Below are 18,490 nucleotides of genomic sequence, written 5' to 3' on the forward strand. Positions count from 1 at the left end.
CAGCCTCGATCATGACCCCCAGTAGTGTGTTCCTTGCACTTACAACTCTCTGTTTAAAAATGTATCTGACATATACTCTTATACTTCCCTTCAATCAGTTTTACAAGTATGTCTTGTTCTTATTGTATTAGCCATTTCTGCCCTGGGGAAGAGTCTCTGGCTGTCCACTCTATCGATGTCTCTTATCATTTTACACACCTCTTTCAAGTCACTTCCCGTATCTCTGTATAAACCTGTTCAGATTTCTGAACAGTTCCTGGCCCATTTACACCTCCTCACTATTCCTCTTTTATTTGATATGTTATTGTAACTTAAAGTATTTTTTTATGTCTTGCACTGAACTGCTGCCACAAAACAACAAATTTCACAACATATGTCAGTGATTCTGATTCTGATTCGACAGCCAGGTGGTTAGACATCCCTGAAATACAAGAAGGGCAAGGTAGGAAGTCACCTAGAGTTGTCCTCATTACAGACCTGTGCCAGTTTGGTGGCTACACTCTGTTCCCGGCCACACATCAGATGAACTTTGCTCCTGGGCCCTCCCTCACTTCTTGATGCAACGGACAACCAACCCACGGGTGGCACAGTAAGTTGGGGAAGCTTCCAGAAAATTGTTTTTTTTCAGTTGCTTTAGTTGGTCTGTGTGATTGTACTGCTAATGGGATGTTATGTTTCCCTATCAGAGGACGATGTGTGAGGGATGCACTGGGGGGGGGGGCAAAGGTTTGGTGGGGGGAGCTTCTGTTTATTATCCATAATGTAATATTTCAGCATTCAAGGCTCCAAGTGGTAGTGAAACTGTCAAACCTCGCTTCAAATCTCCAGGAGAAATCTTAAGGTAGAAGGGACATAAACAGGGAATGTCAATGACTACAAGGAAAGACGCCCTTAGCAAATCATTTAAGATTTTTGAAAGGTAAAATAATTTCTGTTCTTTAATTAAAGCTGTTATGTTCTGTAACTTTGAATTATTAAACTAATTCAAAGGAAGACATGGGAGTCCAAAACGTGGGTCTAACTTTGTGTTTATTTTAAACGAGGTGCAACCATATCATGTGTTAGCATGATGACATATGCAATTCACATATTCTTACATATAACCCATAATTATTCAGATGAGCAGTAATGCTTAACCAACCAATATATACACAAGATTACTCAAACATTACTGAAATATTAAATACACAACAAAGGCTTTTCTTTCTGTCAGCCACCAGAGACATGTTGTGAAGCTCTCCCTCACTATTTCCCTTGCATGCTAATTACCGCTAATTATTTTTGTTAGAAGTTGCCAGAGTTTCTTCCCAGGCACATATGTTCTTGATGCATTTTGTTGGCAAAGTGCTGTACATCTGGAAAAGATTATTGAATAAATAAGAGTCAAATAAGTTTCTGCAGTAAGTCAGCGAGGTCACAGCAGTGACGCGGCCAGTCAGCGAGGTCACGGCGCTGACACAGGGTATGGTTTCAGATGAATGTAATGATCTTTTGCATGTGGCCAAAGTAACTTCAGTACCTTGTCTCAACAAAATAATGCAGCTGATGAAAATCTAAAATAAAAACTGAAATAGTTGGAACTACAGATTTCCCCCGCCATCCAAAGGTAGAGCGTTCCTGTGAAACGGTTCGTAAGCCAGAATGTCATAAAGTGAAGAAGCAATTACCATTTCCTTATATGGGAAAAATTTGTGAACATTCGCAGACCCAAAAAAAACCTACCAAATCATGCCAAATAACACATAAAACCTAAAATAACAGTAACATATAGTAAACGCAGGAATGATATGATAAATACACAGCCTATATAAAGTAGAAGTACTTTTCTACAATCATTGCTGCACTGTTCTTGGTAACAAAAATCTCGTGGAAGCTCTCGGCAGAAAAACTCTCTCCAGTAACCTTCAAGCAATGAAGCTGCCAAATCATACCAAATAACACATAAAAATACACAGCCTATATAAGGTAGAAATAATGTATGTACAGTGTAGTATCACTTACCGGAATTGGGAAGACAGCGCCGAGCACATTGGTGATGGTGTGTTAGACTGAATTGTCGGAGTTTGGGGTGGTGCAGTGGACCCCAACCTCCGAGCAGCGAACTGATACTGATCCGCGAAGCATGCGGGGGTCCAGCTGTGGCCGGAACGCACCCAGCACGTCTTTAAGAAAAAAGCCGAAATAAACAAGCTAATTAGTTAGATGCCGCCCGGAACGTAAATGTCGGCCCAGATCAGAGGTGACGCAATCGGCAATCGCCTCTGATCTGGGCCGACATTTATGTTCAATTAGCTTGTTTATTTCGGCTTTTTTCTTAAAGATGTGTTGGGTGCACCCTGGCTACTGCTGCATTCTCCGCGGCAATGTATCGGTCCACGGCCCGGGGGTTGGGGTGGTGGGACACTGCGGTGTCATCTCATCGTCATCTGTTTCCATCAGGGCAGGCAGGTCATCTTCTTCTATGTCTGCCTACCTCGATGTCGAAGGTCGAGGTTCATCTTCTGCTGTGGCTGATGTGGAAGGCTTGAAAAATGACAGTATGCTTGACTGCTTATCTTCAGGCATTTTTCTACCATCTCATGCAGTTGCTTCATATTCAGTTCCTGGACGACTTGACTTTCAGTCCATTCGCTACTGCATTCGGTTTTGATTGTTATCCTTTCCTATTCCAATTGCATCAGCTCTTCATCTATCAGTTCTTGGTCATAGGATGCCAAAACCTCTCCAACATCATCTTCATCAGCTTCCGCAACCCAAACTCACTTTGTCCTTACTTCGTTCACCACGATCGAAACGCTTAATTATGTCTAGTTTTACGCTAAGTGTAACACCCTTACGAGCTCTTTTAGGCTTTTCCGATACCTTAGAACTCATCTTGCTAACGGCTGATCACAGGCACGTGTTTAAGCAATGCCGGTGAGAATGCAGTTCCGAATCCGGGGGAGGAGCTTAGCTGCTCAGGGTGCACGCTGCCTTTTATCGCGCACTGCTTTTTTTGCGCGCTGCCTTTTTTCGTAACAGTGAAAACACCTTCTGTTGGTGAAAACAGGTAACTAATGTAGGTCGTTTGTAACAGTGAGGTTTCGTAAAGCGAACATTCGAAAAGCGGGGGACACCTGTAAACACAACAAACTCCGAATTTCAAACCCCAGCACTAACATACAGAAACTATACACTTAACAATCCATAGCACTATCAGAGTGGTCAGAGACACAGCCAGTAAAATTAAACACAACAGACTCAGAATTTCAAACCCCGTCGCTTACATATACAAGCTAAAAATTCACAAAAACAGAAACGGAATCCAACAGATACAAGCTGGAAGTTTAATCAAATTGCATCTTCATTTTCTCAAACTGAAATTCGATTATGGTTCAAACTAAAACCCTTGCTAACTCTGGGGATAACAAAATCCCAGTAATGTAGCAGTTAGCGTAACACTTGACACCACCCGTAATATTGCGATGTGATTGAGATTCAATTCCCACCGCTGTCTGTAATGGTGACGGCACAGTAGCATAACGGGGAGTGTAACACTCTTACAGTGCCAGGGACTTGGATTAAATCAATTCCACCGCTGTCTGTAATGGCGATGGCACAGTAGTGTAGCGGAGAGCGTAACACTCTTACAGTGCCAGGGATTTGGATTCAATCAATTCCACCGCTGTCTGTAAGGAGTTTGTATGTTCAACCAGTGGTTTCCTCCGGGTGCTCCAGTTTCCTCCCACAGACAAATGGTTGCAAAATACATACTCAGTATAAACTCATACTCAGCATAAACTCATACACAGTATAAATACACACTCAGTATCCTCCACACTGACAACCAAATATCTGACAGGGCTAATTGTCATTACAAAATAACTTAACTGCAGGATTATCATAAATTGTAACAATGATTTTATGGTCATTAATAATTCAGCTTGAAGATCAGAATAGGCCCACATGAACACAAATGAGATCCAAAACAATATAACTGAGTCACAAATCATCTCCAGTGCACAGACAGAAAGCAAGATAACTGAATCACAGTCCATCTCCAGTGCGCACAGAGAAACAATATAACTGAATCACAAACCATCTCCAGTGTACACACAGAAACAATATAACTGAGTCACAAACCAGCTTCAGTGCACACACAGAAAGCAAGATAACTGAATCACAGTCCATCCCTGGTGTACACAGAAAGAATATAACTGAGTGTCATACCATCTCCAGTGCACACACAGAAACAATATAACTGAGTCATAAACCATCTCCAATGCAGACACAGATAACAATATAACTGAGTCACAAACCATCTCCAATACACAAACTGAAAAGGACACAACCTACAGTTATATTGCACAGATTCTCCAGTTTTAGTAGGTAGTCAATTGTTAAGCAAAAGTTTTGAAAGGATTTGGAAGTTGTTACCATGTACAAAGGCAGAGAGGAATTAAATAGATGTGTTCAGAGGGAAGGTGTTCAAACTTGGTGAGGTCCGGATAGGATTCTGGTGATTGCTTGGATCTGCAGGACTGGGAGGTGCAACAGAAATACAGAAGTGAACTCTGTATTTAACACAACACACAAAAAGCTGGAGGAACACTGCAGGCCTGGCAGATTCTGTGGAGGGAAATGGACAGTTAATGTTTGGGTCGAAATCCTTCTTCTGGACTGGAAGAGTAGGGGGACGATGTCCGGTATAAAGAGCAGAGGGGGAAAGCTGGAGCAAGAACTGGCAGGAGGTTGGTGGATCAGGTGAGGGGGGAGTGACAGGGAGATGGAGGAGGGGAGATTGGGAATAGGGACAGAGGTTGGAAGGTGACAGGTGGAGGGAACAAGGGGCTGCAGACGGTGGAATCTGATGGGAGAGGAAGGTGAAACATAGAACAAAGGGCCAGTTTCTTTATTCCATCCTCCATCGTCCTGTCCCATGAGATTCCACCATCTAGAGTCCTTTGTCATCTCCACCAATCACCTCCCTGCCTGTCTCTATTTCCACTCTAATACATTTATATATACACATATTTATTCACTATAATTGAATTTTTTCCAGATATCTGCCCTCTACTCTTTCAGTCCAGATGAAGGGTTTTGACCCGATTCGTTGACCATATATTTCCCTCTGCAGATGTGACTTGACCTGCTGAGTTTCTCCAGCATCTTGTGTGTTAATCCCAACAAGTTTGTGAAAGGATGAGATCTATTGCCATCACCCTCCACCCATTCTACTCCTATGAAAGGAAGGTCAGGTATAAGAGCAATTGTTGCTGTTGAAGGATCTCACCCACCTCTGTTCTCTTCCTGATCCCTCGACATTTTCCCCTTCAACGCTCGACTCCAGCTTCCGATGGGCTCCCCAGATCTCAGCTTGTCCAGGGCGTCCTGCAAGACTGGTTTCAGCCACGGCGGTCCGTACCTTCTGGGCAGGGCTGGAGGCAGGGCCGGCCACTGCTCCTTCCGTGGTGCCTCCTGATTTGCCCTCCCGAAGGGCAGGAAGGAGAAATGTTGGAGGCCACGAGGAGAACCCAAGGCTGTGTGAGGTGCCCCCACTCTGTGGGGTGAGGCCCTCCCAGCGACAGTGCTGTCTCCTACAAAGCCTGAGTGCAGGAACAACAGACTTCCAGCCATGAGGTAAACCATAATGAAGGTGAAGAATCGTAATGGCTTCCTGTGGAAGCAGCGATGTATCTTGATCGCTAGTCTGGCCATTCCCAACACATAACTTTCCTTTAGTGCGTCGTAAAAATATGTAAAAATATAGATCTTTCAGACAAGCATTCCAAAGAAAGAAAAGGTACAAAATATTTTGTAATCCACGGCTAGCGCAGCCACACAATTGTCGTGTTGCTCTGCATCGACTTTCTCCCAACTTTGTGCTTCATCTGTTTTGTGCCTCCTTTCAGTGTCAGGAGAGAATCACCAAACAAGCCTCGTAAACCTTTCAGAGTCAGGGGAGAGTCACCAAATGAACCTTGTAAATCTTTCAGTGTCAGGGGAGAGTCACAAAACGAACTTCATAAACCTTTCAGTGTCGGGGAGAGTCACCAGACGAACCTTGTAAATCTTTCAGTGTCAGGGGAGAGTCACCAAACGAACCTCGTAAACCTTTCAGTGCCGGGACAGAGTCACGAAACGAGCCTCGTAAACCTTTCAGTGTCAGGAGAGAGTCACCAAATGAACCTCGTAAACCTCCAGGCCAATCGCTTACAACTTCACTATTATTGTCATCAAACTCAGGGAGTTAATTGTATCCCTCCATCAATAAGGGACAGACAGACCCAAATCCTTTCTCACCTTAACCTGCCTTCACCCCTCACTCACCCCCAACAATGGTCCACCTGGAGATGGTTATCCGGTTGACCAAATTTCTATCTACTGAGATAGTGACTGGTTGAGCAGGCTGTAATTTTATATTCCACTCAGGGGCTGTCTTAGCAAAGTATTTTGATATCTGCTCCCTGTTTAAATTCTTTGGAAACCCTGAGACAGACTAGTGACTGAGGAAGTTTATCTGGTAATTAAAGAGCATGGAGACTGATTGAAAGCAGATGAATAGACACGTTTCTCAATTTCCCTTTGAATGGCAGACACAGCATTCTTGTGGGCATCTTTTCTACCTTGTGGAGTTTATACCCCTAGACCCTGCTTCCCACCCAATTCCATCACCCCCTCTCCCCAAGCTACTCTCCCATTGCCCACCCCCTTCCTTTCATACCAACAAAGCTTGTTTAGATCACGGGGGGGGGGGGGACTCAGGGGTAAGAAGCAGCAAGTCTGAGACAGTCTCTCTCCAGCAGCTCGACCCTCATCCACCAGGATTCACCTCTGCAAGAGAACAAGACAATGGTTTATTATTGTCGCACATAACGAGAAACAGAGAAAAGTACCCAATACAAATCATACCACACTGAAGTATATTGTAACGAGATGCAGAGAAAAACACCCCATCCAAATCATACCACACTGAAGTACATTGAGGTAGACAAAAGAAAACAGAAAGCAGATTATAGTGTCGCTGCAATAGACAAAGGAGACAAATAAATGCAAGGTCTGTCCCGAGGTCGACTGGGAGATCAAGAATTCATCGTTTAGAGTATAAGTCCAGTCAAGAGTCTGGTAACAGCGAGATAGAAACTGTCCTTGAACTTGAAGCTTCTGTATCTTCTGCCCAATGTGAGGGGGGAGAAGAGAGAATGTCTGGGGTGGGGGAGGGGGTGGAGTTTTTGATTATATTGGTTGTTTTCCCGAGACAGTGGGAAGTGTAGAGGGAGTGAAGGGAGAGGAGATTGGTAGAGGTGATGGACTCAACTGTGCACACAACTCCCTGCAGCTTCTGCAGTTGCTGTCCCAGATACAAAAATAATTTTTTAAAGAAAGGGGCTTCCCTTCCTCCACCATCAACTCTGCTCTCAAACACATCTCTCCCATTTCACACACATCTGCTCTCACTCCATCCTCCCTCCACCCCACTAGGAATAAGGTTCCCCTTGTCTTCACCTACCACCCTACCAGCCTCCAGGTCCAACATATAATTCTCCGTAACTTCCGCCATCTCCAAACGGATCCCACCACTAAGCACATCTTTCCATCCCCCCCTCTGCTTTCCGCAGGGATCGCTCCCTACGCGACTCCCTTGTCCATTCGTACCCACCGTCCTTCCCCACCCGATCTCCCTCCTGGCACTTATCCTTGTAAGTGGAGCAAGTGCTACACATGCCCTTACACTTCCTCCCTTACCACCATTCAGGGCCCCAGACAGTCCTTCCAGGTGAGGCGACACTTCACCTGTGACACACATCAAAGTTGCTGGTGAATGCAGCAGGCCAAGCAGCATCTGTAGGAAGAGGTGCAGTCAACGTTTCAGGTCGAGACCCTTCGTCAGGACTAACTGAAGGAAGAGTGGGTAAGGGATTTGAAAGTTGGAGGGGGAGGGGGAGATCCAAAATGATAGGAGAAGACAGGAGGGGGAGGGATAGAGCCAAGAGCTGGACAGGTGATTGGCAAAAGGGGATACGAGAGGATCATGGGACAGGAGGTCCGGGAAGAAAGACGGGGGGGGGGGGACCCAGAGGATGGGCAAGAGGTATATTCAGAGGGACAGAGGGAGAAAAAGGAGAGTGAGAGAAAGAATGTGTGCATAAAAATGAGTAACAGATGGGGTACGAGGGGGAGGTGGGGCCTTAGCAGAAGTTAGAGAAGTCGATGTTCATGCCATCAGGTTGGAGGCTACCCAGACGGAATATAAGGTGTTGTTCCTCCAACCTGAGTGTGGCTTCATCTTTACAGTAGAGGAGGCCGTGGATAGACATGTCAGAATGGGAATGGGATGTGGAATTAAAATGTGTGGCCACTGGGAGATCCTGCTTTCTCTGGCGGACAGAGCGTAGATGTTCAGCAAAGCGGTCTCTCAGTCTGCGTCGGGTCTCGCCAATATATAAAAGGCCACATCGGGAGCACCGGACACAGTATATCACCCCAGTCGACTCACAGGTGAAGTGTTGCCTCACCTGGAAGGACTGTTTGGGGTCCTGAATGGTGGTAAGGGAGGAAGTGTAAGGGCAGGTGTAGCACTTATTCCGCTTACAGGGATAAGTGCCAGGAGGGAGATCAGTGGGGAGGGATGGGGGGGACGAATGGACAAGGGAGTTGTGTAGGGAGCGATCCCTGCGGAATGCAGAGAGAGGCAGGGAGGGAAAGATGTGCTTAGTGGTGGGATCCCGTTGGAGGTGGCGGAAGTTACGGAGAATAATATGTTGGACCCGGAGGCTGGTGGAGTGGTGGGTGAGGACCAGGGGAACCCTATTCCTAGTGGGGTGGCGGGAGGATGGAGTGAGAGCAGATGTACGTGAAATGGGGGAGATGCGTTTAAGAGCAGAGTTGATAGTGGAGGAAGGGAAGCCCCTTTCTTTAAAAAAGGAAGACATCTCCCTCGTCCTAGAATGAAAAACCTCATCCTGAGAGCAGATGCAGCGGAGACGGAGGAATTGCGAGAAGGGGATGGCGTTTTTGCAAGAGACAGGGTGAGAAGAGGAATAGTCCAGATAGCTGTGAGAGTCAGTGGGCTTATAGTAGGCATCAGTGGATAAGCTGTCTCCAGAGACAGAGACAGAAAGATCTAGAAAGGGGAGGGAGGTGTCGGAAATGGACCAGGTAAACTTGAGGTCAGGGTGAAAGTTGGAGGCAAAGTTAATAAAGTCAACGAGTTCTGCATGCATGCAGGAAGCAGCGCCAATGCAGTCGTCGATGTAGCGAAGGAAAAGTGGGGGACAGATACCAGAATAGCATGGAACATAGATTGTTCCACAAACCCAACAAAAAGGCAGGCATAGCTAGGACCCATACGGGTGCCCATAGGTACACCTTTAGTTTGGAGGAAGTGGGACGAGCCAAAAGAGTAATTATTAAGAGTAAGGACTAATTCCGCTAGACGGAGCAGAGTGGTGGTAGAGGGGAACTGATTAGGTCTGGAATCCAAAAAGAAGCGTAGAGCTTTGAGACCTTCCTGATGGGGGATGGAAGTATATAAGGACTGGACATCCATGGTGAAAATAAAGCGGTGGGGGCCAGGGAACTTAAAATCATCGAAAAGTTGAAGAGCGTGAGAAGTGTCACGAACATAGGTCGGAAGGGATTGAACAAGGGGTGATAAAACAGTGTCGAGGTATGCAGAAATGAGTTCGATGGGGCAGGAGCAAGCTGAGACAATAGGTCGGCCAGGACAGGCAGGTTTGTGGATCTTGGGTAGGAGGTAGAAACGGGAAGTGCGGGGTGTGGGAACTATAAGGTTGGTAGCAGTGGATAGGAGATCCCCTGAGCGGATAAAGTCGGTGATGGTGTGGGAGACAATGGCCTGGTGCTCCTTAGTGGGGTCATGATCGAGGGGTAAATAAGAGGAGGTATCCGCGAGTTGTCGCTGTGCCTCGGCAAGGTAGAGGTCAGTATGCCAGACTACAACAGCACCCCCCTTATCGGCAGGTGAGGATTAGTGCGGAGGGAGTGGAGAGCAGAGCGTTCCGAAGGAGTGAGGTTGGAATGGGGACAAGGTGCAGTGAAGTCGAGACTGTTGATGTCCCGTCGGCAGTTAGCAATAAAGAGATCCAGAGCAGGCAGAAGACCAGAGTGGGGTGTCCATGAAGAAGAGGAGGGTTGAAGACGGGAGAAGGGGTCATTGGTGGGGGTGGAAGAGTCCTTGCCGAAGAAGTAGGCTCGGAGACGGAGACGGCGGAAGTGTATAACTTCACCTGTGAGTCGGCTGGGGCGTAATACTGCGTCCGGTTCTCCTGATGTGGCCTTCTATATATTGGTGAGACCCGACTCAGACTGAGAGATCATTTCACTGAACACTTACGCTCTGTCCGCCAGAGAAAACAGGATCTCCCAGTGGCCACACATTTTAATTCCACGTCCCATTCCCATTCTGACATGTCTATCCACGGCCTCCTCTACTGTAAAGATGAAGCCACACTCAGGTTGGAGGAACAACATCTTATATTCCGTCTGGGTAGCCTCCAACCTGATGGCATGAACATTGACTTCTCAAACTTCCGCTAATGCCCCACTTTCCCCTCGTACCCCATCCGTTATTTATTTATATACACACATTCTTTCTCTCTCTCTCCTTTTTCTCCCTCTGTCCCTCTCAGTATACCCTTTGCCCATCCTCTGTGTTTTTCTCCCCTCCCCCTTTTCCTTCTCCCTAGGCCTCCTGTCCCATGATCCTCTCATATCCCCTTTGCCAATCACCTGTCCAGCTCTTGGCTCCATCCCTCCTCCTCGTGTCTTCTCCTATCATTTTGGATCTCCCCCTCTCCCTCCCACTTTCAAATCTCTTACTAGCTCTTCTTTCAGTTAGTCCTGAGGAAGCGTCTCGGCCCGAAACGTCGACTGTACCTCTTCCTAGAGATGCTGCCTGGCCTGCTGCGCTCACCAGCAACTTTGATGTGTGTTGTACAAAAATAATGTAGTGACCAACATAGAGGCAGAGAAGCAGAGAGGAGGTAGGGGGAGGAGGAGAGGGGACGAAGGAGGTAGGGGAAGGGAGAGAGGAAGATGGGGAAGAGTGGAGGGGGAGAGGGAGACAGGTGGAGAGGGGAGATGGGGGGAAAGGGAAGAGGAAGAGAGAGAGAAAAGGGGAGGGGAGGGGAGGGGGAGAGAGGGGGAGAGGGGAGAGAGGGGAAGGTGAGAGGGAGAGAGGAAGGGAGAGAGAGAGAATGAGAGAAGAGAGAGAGGGAGAGGGAGAAAGAGAGGATAATATGGCAATTTTGAGCAACTCACAAAACCCTGGGAGAACTCAGTATGTCAGGCTATATTTAAGGAGGGGAATAAACAGTCAACAAGCCTCTTCAGAAATGGAAAAGAAAGTGCTATGTTTTGTAACTTCAAAACATTAACCTAATTCAAAGAAAGACACAGGAGTCCGAAATGTGTGTCAAACTTCAAGTTTACTTTGGGCGAGGGATGCACATATCACATGGTAGTGTGATGATGTATACAATTCAAGTATTTCTACATGTAACCTGTAATGAATTATTTAAACAAATAAGAATCTTTAATCAACCAACATATATACATATATACAATATTTACTCAAGTGCACGACAGAAAGGATCAGGGGCCAGAATAGGGTGGGTGGAGGGAAGGAGTAGAAGGAGAATGGTGATAGGTGAGTCCAGGTGAGTAGGAAAGTGTATGGATGGGGGACAGAAGATAAAGTAAGAAGCCTTTCAGCCCCTTCTCTTCTCACCTGCCCATCACCTCCCTCTGGTTCCCTTCCTGCCAACTGTCCTCCATGATCCATTGTCCCCTCCTATTAAATTCCTTCTTCTTCAGCCCTTCACCTCTTCACCTATCACCTTCCAGCTTCTTACTTCATCCCACCTCCCCCTCACCTGGTCTCACCAATCATCTGCCAGTTGGTAGTCCTTCCTTTCCCACTACCTTCATATTCTGGCTAGTGCCCCCTTTCCTGTCTAGTCTAGATCAGGGGTCTTGGCCCTTAGGGTCGACTGTTCATTTCCCTCCATAAATGCTGCCTGATCTGCTGTTTCCCCCAGATATTTTATGTGCTGGTCAAGATTTAAAGCATCTGAAGAACATCCTGAATTATGGCAAATGTCAATTTATAACCCCAAAGTGGAAATTACCTTTATTGATCAGGGATTGCATTTTCCAGCTGTAAACAAACTTGCAAAATGTCAGCAATTCCAGTGAAAATTACCACCAGTTAATGCCGAATTTGACTGAGAGTATACAATAGTATCAGGAACAAACCACACGGTCCCTTAGGTCTGCTCCCTCTTCAGTGAGATCATGGCCGATTCTGTGCCTCGTGGCCTTGACTCTGCCTGATCCCTGACATGAACAGTAACCTTTCTCCATCTGGGAGAAAAGCTGGATTGCCTTCATCTGCAGTTGACTCAGTAAGAGATGAGGAACTGCTGTGTGCTTGAAGTTGCCGAAACGTGGCTCCAAGACAACATTCCATGCACCATTAATCTTCAAGCTTTGCCACTCGGGGACTTGTGCTAATAACATTTTGTTACTCCATGTGCTATTGAAACTATATTTACTGTGCACTGTGTGTGACTGTATGCTCTGCATCTTTCACTGTGACCATGGAGGAACGCTGCTTCTTTTAGCTGTATACACGTGTATGGTTAAATAACAATAAACTTGAAATTGAACTTGATTCAATGATTCTGCCACCTTTGCTCTCTGGGGTGGCAATTCCGGAGATTCATAACCCTCAGACATAAGAAACTCCTCTTCGTTCTCTTACCATGAGTATCCACCACCTTTAAAACTGCACCTCTGTTGTAGAGTGCCCCACAAGGAGATACAACTCCTTGGTATATATTCTATAATCAGTCCTTCTTAAAGTTTATGTTTATGAGGACACTCTCATACATTAAACTTCACAGTATGAAGGCCAAATCTATCTAATACTGAGAACAATTCCTTCATCCAAGAATGAAGCTGATGAATTCTCCCTCCCATCCCTTGAGAGCAAGCTTATCCTTGTTTAGAGAGAGAGATCAAATCTGTATGTAGTAAATCTCATGTGGCCTGAACAACAACTACCACAGCACTTCCCTGCTTGTGTAAGGAAATTTCTCCCAATTGGTTCAGATTGATTCTGAAATGTTTATTTCTTGTATTGTTATCACAGAAAACAGCTAATAAATTCCTCTCTTTTATTCTTGCTTGCTTAAAGGTTTACCTTGTAGAACTTACAGTGCCTCTGCTTCATTAGGAGTTTGAGGAAATTTAGTGTCAGCAAAGACTCTTGCAAATTTCTACTGAGGTTCTTTAAGTTTGCCGTAGCCAGGGGAGGCAGTGTGGATAAGCTCCCACTACCTATTAAATGTTCCCATTTCTCAAATAGCCTTGGACAACCAAATCCAGCTCCTGTGTGGCTCAGCTACTAAGCCCAGCAGAACTATTTCTACTGTGAAGGGGCAAAGGCTGGTTACAAACACCTTAAAACCAGCCGCTTCGAGGAAATGGGGTTGGCAGCACATCTAGAACAATGGATCTCAACCTGGGATCCATGGACCCCTTGCTTCGTGGTATCAGTCTGTGGCATAAAAACAGCTGGGAATCCTTGATTCTCCTGAAAGGAGAAGGAAAACTCTGATCTCAAACCTCCACTGCATAGTAGCTATACGTACTCATGAACAAGGCTTCAGGAGGAAATCCCGAGGAAAAATCCAGAGCTGGAGTACATAAGGCAGTCCTATGATATTGTGTTCAACGCTGATGGGCAACTCCTGCGATTCCACTGGTGCCAAACTGTATCAGTCTCTGCCATTCCTTTGTATTCATCAGATGTGTAGAGAGGTGGAGCCTGCTGCATGGGCAACAGTTTGCTCTCCATCTCGTACTGCCCTGGCTCATGTACTAGCTTGTGTATCATGAAGACAATAGTGCAGGTACACAATATCTATGATTGACCCTGACCAATGGAGGGCCTCAATATAGTGGAGAGCATTCCGATTGGTGGAGCTTCCAACGCACAGGATCGCAAGAGGCTGCAAAGGGTTGATCCGTCACACCAGAGGATATCTTCAAAAGTCAGTGCCTCGAGATGGAGGCATCCATCAACATCTGTGATGTGCCCTTTTCTTGTTACTACCATCAGAGAGAGGAAGGAGGTTGAAGACCCAATCTCTAAGCTTAAGGAACAGGTTCATTGCCTCTGCCATCAGGTTTCTGAACGGTCCACAAACCGATGAGTAATACCTCATTAAACTACAAAGTTAAAATTTTGTAAGATTAAAAGAATTGCGGAACTGGAGCCAAATTTGTAAAGAATATTTAATCACAGGATATAAGTTTAAATTAACAACTTTATCTAATTGCATAGGTAAAGGAGCCCCAATAACGAAGTTAGATAAAACTGTTTCACAACTTTTAGTTCCGGATCTACCCAAACTGGCCGATCAGCCTTATCAACGTAGTGTAACCAAAGAGACATAGATCGCAGATTAACAGCCCAATAATACATTCTAAAATTAGGCAAAGTAAGACCTCTATCCTTTTTCAATTTTTGTAAATGACATTTACTAATTCTTGGTCTTTGTAGTTTAATTTACCGAAATTACGTTTTTAAGCCTTCTTTGAGTGATCCAATTTTTCTACTTTGGAAAAATAAAGGTATTAATTCTTTTTTGGATTTATTTAAAGAAGATAGATTGATGTCCTTTGAACAATTAACTGATAAATATTCTCCTTCATACTCACCCTTTCTGCAATACCTTCAAGTTAGACTTTTTTTACAAATATATTTAAGTAATTTTCCTTACATATTGGAGGCTGACCTGTTAGATACTATTATGAGTATGAATCCTTTGATTAAGGGTTCTATTGGAAGAATTTATAATTTATCATTACAATGGGATAAGCGTCCTTTGTCTAACATTAAACAGGATCGGGAAAAGGAACTCAATTTGACTTTTATGATGGAGGATTGGATGCGGATATTGAAATTGGTTAACTCTTCTTCAATTTGTGCTAGCCATTCATTGATTCAATTTAAAATTGTACATCGTTATCATTTGACAAAGGAGAGACTTTCTAAAATCTTTCCTAATGTTGATAGTCATTGTGGTAGATGTAAAACTGAGATAGCTACACTGACACATATGTTTTGGTCTTGTTCTATATTGGAACAGTTCTGGAAGTCGGTTTTCTCAACAATTTCTAAAGCACTTAAAATTAATTTACAACCTAATAAATTAACTGTGCTTTTTGGAATAATTCCTCAAAATATTCATGGTATTTCTGTGTCTGACCAACATGTTATTGCATTTGTTACATTGATAGCTAGGAGGGCCATTTTGTTGCAGTGGAAGGATACATCAGCTCCCACTTTGTCACAATGGTTCTCTCAAGTGATGCTATGTCTTAGTTTGGAGAAAATTAGAAGTCGAACCTTTGAAACTATTTGATTTTGAGAAAAGATGGGGCTCATTTGCTCGTTATTATCATTTGAGTTAATTGATATAATTTTTCCACGATCTAATTGTAAATTGTTTTAGTATATTTTCTTTTCTTGCTGGTGGTTTGATGTTTATTTTTAGAAGCTTTCTGTATGAGGCATGGCTCCGGGGTTGTACACCTAATGGGTTCTCTTTTTTTTCTCACTTTCCTGCTTAGTAGGTTTTTTTTGTTATCACAAAATTTTGTTTTCAATCTTTAAGATGAAGTTTTTTTTTGAGGCATTCTAAGTGTTGTTACTTCGATGTACTCGTTATTTTTCCTATATATATATATAACTTCATCTTATATATATATACAATAAAAAGACTTGGAAAGAAAGAGTAATACCTCATTATTCCTTTTTTAAAAAGTAACCAGTGTGACAAAAGAATTTATGAGGTAGTGTTATTGATGCTGTTATCAATAGGTGATGCCTCAAAAAGATGGCATCCATTATCATCATTAAGGACCCTCACCATCTAAAACATGCCCAGTCCTTGTTCCTACCATCAGGGAGAAAGATTAGCCCTATCTTCCCAAAGCCTGATGACCCACAATCAATGATTCAGGAACAACTTCCTCCCCTCAACAATCTGATTTCTGAATGGCCCATGAACCCAAGAACACTGCCTTGTTATTCCTTTTTTTTTGCACTATTTATTTTCCTGAGTTTGCTCTGCCAGAAAGCCTCAAATTTCACTTGGAAACATAGAAAACCTACAGCACAATACAGGCCCTTCAGCCCACAAAGTTGTGCCGAACATGTCCCTGCCTTAGAAATTACTAGGCTTACCTATAGCTCTCTATTTTCCTAAGCTCCATGTACCTATCCAAAAGTCTCTTAAAAGACCCTATGGTATCCACCTCCACTACTGTTGCCAGCAGCTCATGCCTCGCACTCACCACTCTCTGAATAAAAAACTTACCCCTGACATCTCCGTTGTACCTACTCCCCAGCATCTTAAACCTGTGGCCTCTTCTGGCAACTATTTCAGCCCTGGGGAAAAGCCTCTGAGTAACCACACGATCAATGCCTCTCATCATCTTATACATCTCACCGTCTTTTAAGTTGTGGATAATGAGCCTGATTCGGTGGTCCTTGCAGGAAATGCATTGCACTGCCGTGCTTAGAGCTTCGAAAGACATCAGAATGTGGGTCAGCACAACAGTGGCAAGTCACATCCAGCAGACTTTGTAGCATTGATCCGCAGCACTTTGAGAGAGTCAGGGAATGTAGTTTCATTATTGTGAACACCAACCCAGATTGCTACTGGAAATACACAGGGTCGTACTGGGTTAGCTCCACAAAACAACACCACAGAGAAACTCTCACCTGCTCGTTAATGCAGATATCTAATCAGCCAATCATGTGGCAGCAACTCAGTGCATAAAATCATAAAGACAATCATAAGAGTTGTTGTTCAGACCAAACATGCTCTGTTTGGGGAATGGGGAAGAAATGGGATCTAAGTGACTTTGACTGTGGAATGATTATTGGTGCCAGACGGGGTGGTTTGAGTATCTCAGAAACTGCTGATCTCCCGGGATTTTCATTCACAGCAGTCTCTAGAGCAGGGGTTCCCAACGTTTTTATACCATTGACTTGTACCATTAACTGAGGGGTCCATGGACCACAGGTTGGGAACTCCTGCTCTGGAGTTGACAGAGAACGGTGCAAAAACAGAAAAAATCCAATGGGCAGCAGTTCTGTGGTGAAAATGCCTTGTTAATGAGAGAGATTTCAGAGGAGAATGGCCAGACTGGTTCAAGCTGACAAGAAGGCGACAGTAACTGAAATAACCACAGGTTACAACAGTGATGTGCAGAAGAGCATCTCTGAATGCACATGTGGAACCATGAAGTGGATGGGCTACAGCCACTGAAGACCACTCCAGATTCCACTCCTGTGTCTAATTAAGTGGCCACTGAATGTATATTTCTTATTGTGAGTTACAGTATATTTTACATATTGCACTAACCACTGCCTCAAAAAAACAAATTTCACGAAATAAATACCAAAGAGAAGTTCTGATTAAAGCTATATTTTAATCTTATTGTTTTATCTTTCTTTTTTTCTTTGTTAAATGTGATTTTTACATCGCAAAGCTATACTGGACTCCAAGAACTTTGGGTGTTGCAGGTCTATCCTATCAGTAAGCCGCTCGATGATCAGAGTAGCTGGACTAGGTGTCGGCGGAGTTGGCCAGCGTGTCAGAGGACTGTCAGAAGATTAAAACTATATCATAAACCTTCCAGTAAAATGGCAGCGGGTTCAGTCACAGCAGCTTCTACAGGGTCAGCAAAAGGTGCTACTGTCCTATTTAAACATCTTTAATGATCGCAAGTTGCTGCTGAATATTAAGAACTTGAAGTACTGCAGGTCTACCGTGTCGATGAGTTGCTGCTGGTGGATATAATGAAGGAGCTGCATATGGTGCTGCTGGCTGAGTTGAAGGAGGCTTACAGTCTAATAGCAAGTGACTGTCGTCGACACTTTTCTTGTGATCACAAGAACCTTTGGACATTGTTAATGTGGAATACTGCAAGTTCGGGTCACTGATATTGGCCGAGAGCAGGGGTGGATGGCAGGGACACTGTGAGGCCTCGGCTGTAGCAAGGATTAGGCATCAGGGCATGGGGTCCCCTGCTAACAGCTGCTGGGTGAGAGGCAACACAACTGGCATGCTCCACCGAGGATGGTGTGGCACAGCATTGGGGTTGCCAACCGTCCCGTATTAGGCGGGACATCCCGTATATTGGGCTAAATTGGTTTGTCCCATACTGGACCGCCCTTGCCCCGCACTTCCCTCGCCAAGGTAGTGCGTTCCTATGAAACCGTTCATAAGCCAAAATGGCGTAAAGCGAGGAAACAATTACCATTAATTAATATGGGAAAAATTTTTGTGCATTCCCAGACCCAAAAAATAACCTACCAAATCATACCAAATAACACTAACATATAGTAAAAGCAGAATCGGGAAGATTATGCCAAAACCGATTTGTAGAAAAAAAAATCGGCACA

At 44.5% G+C, this 18,490-nt stretch overlaps 1 protein-coding gene and 1 long non-coding RNA gene across 4 annotated transcripts in view; both read right to left on the reverse strand.

The window, feature by feature from the left end:
- LOC134342577 (sialate:O-sulfotransferase 2-like) overlaps positions 1-6,596 on the reverse strand; it is a 294,342-nt gene extending 287,746 nt beyond the window's left edge. For all 3 annotated transcript variants that reach the window (XM_063040888.1, XM_063040887.1, XM_063040889.1), the window contains exon 1: positions 5,277-6,596. In XM_063040888.1, coding sequence (XP_062896958.1) covers positions 5,277-5,697 — 421 coding nt within the window. In that variant the 5' untranslated portion in view covers positions 5,698-6,596. The remainder of the gene's footprint in view (positions 1-5,276) is intronic.
- Positions 6,597-6,711: 115 nt separating this feature from the next.
- Positions 6,712-18,490, reverse strand: part of LOC134359743 (uncharacterized) — a 203,573-nt gene continuing 191,794 nt past the window's right edge. Inside the window, exon 3 of the long non-coding RNA XR_010021191.1 lies at positions 6,712-6,813. This is a non-coding gene — a long non-coding RNA (uncharacterized LOC134359743). The remainder of the gene's footprint in view (positions 6,814-18,490) is intronic.

Source organism: Mobula hypostoma, chromosome 2 (genome assembly GCF_963921235.1).
Source record: "Mobula hypostoma chromosome 2, sMobHyp1.1, whole genome shotgun sequence".
In the NCBI taxonomy this organism is placed as follows: Eukaryota; Metazoa; Chordata; class Chondrichthyes; order Myliobatiformes; family Myliobatidae; genus Mobula; species Mobula hypostoma.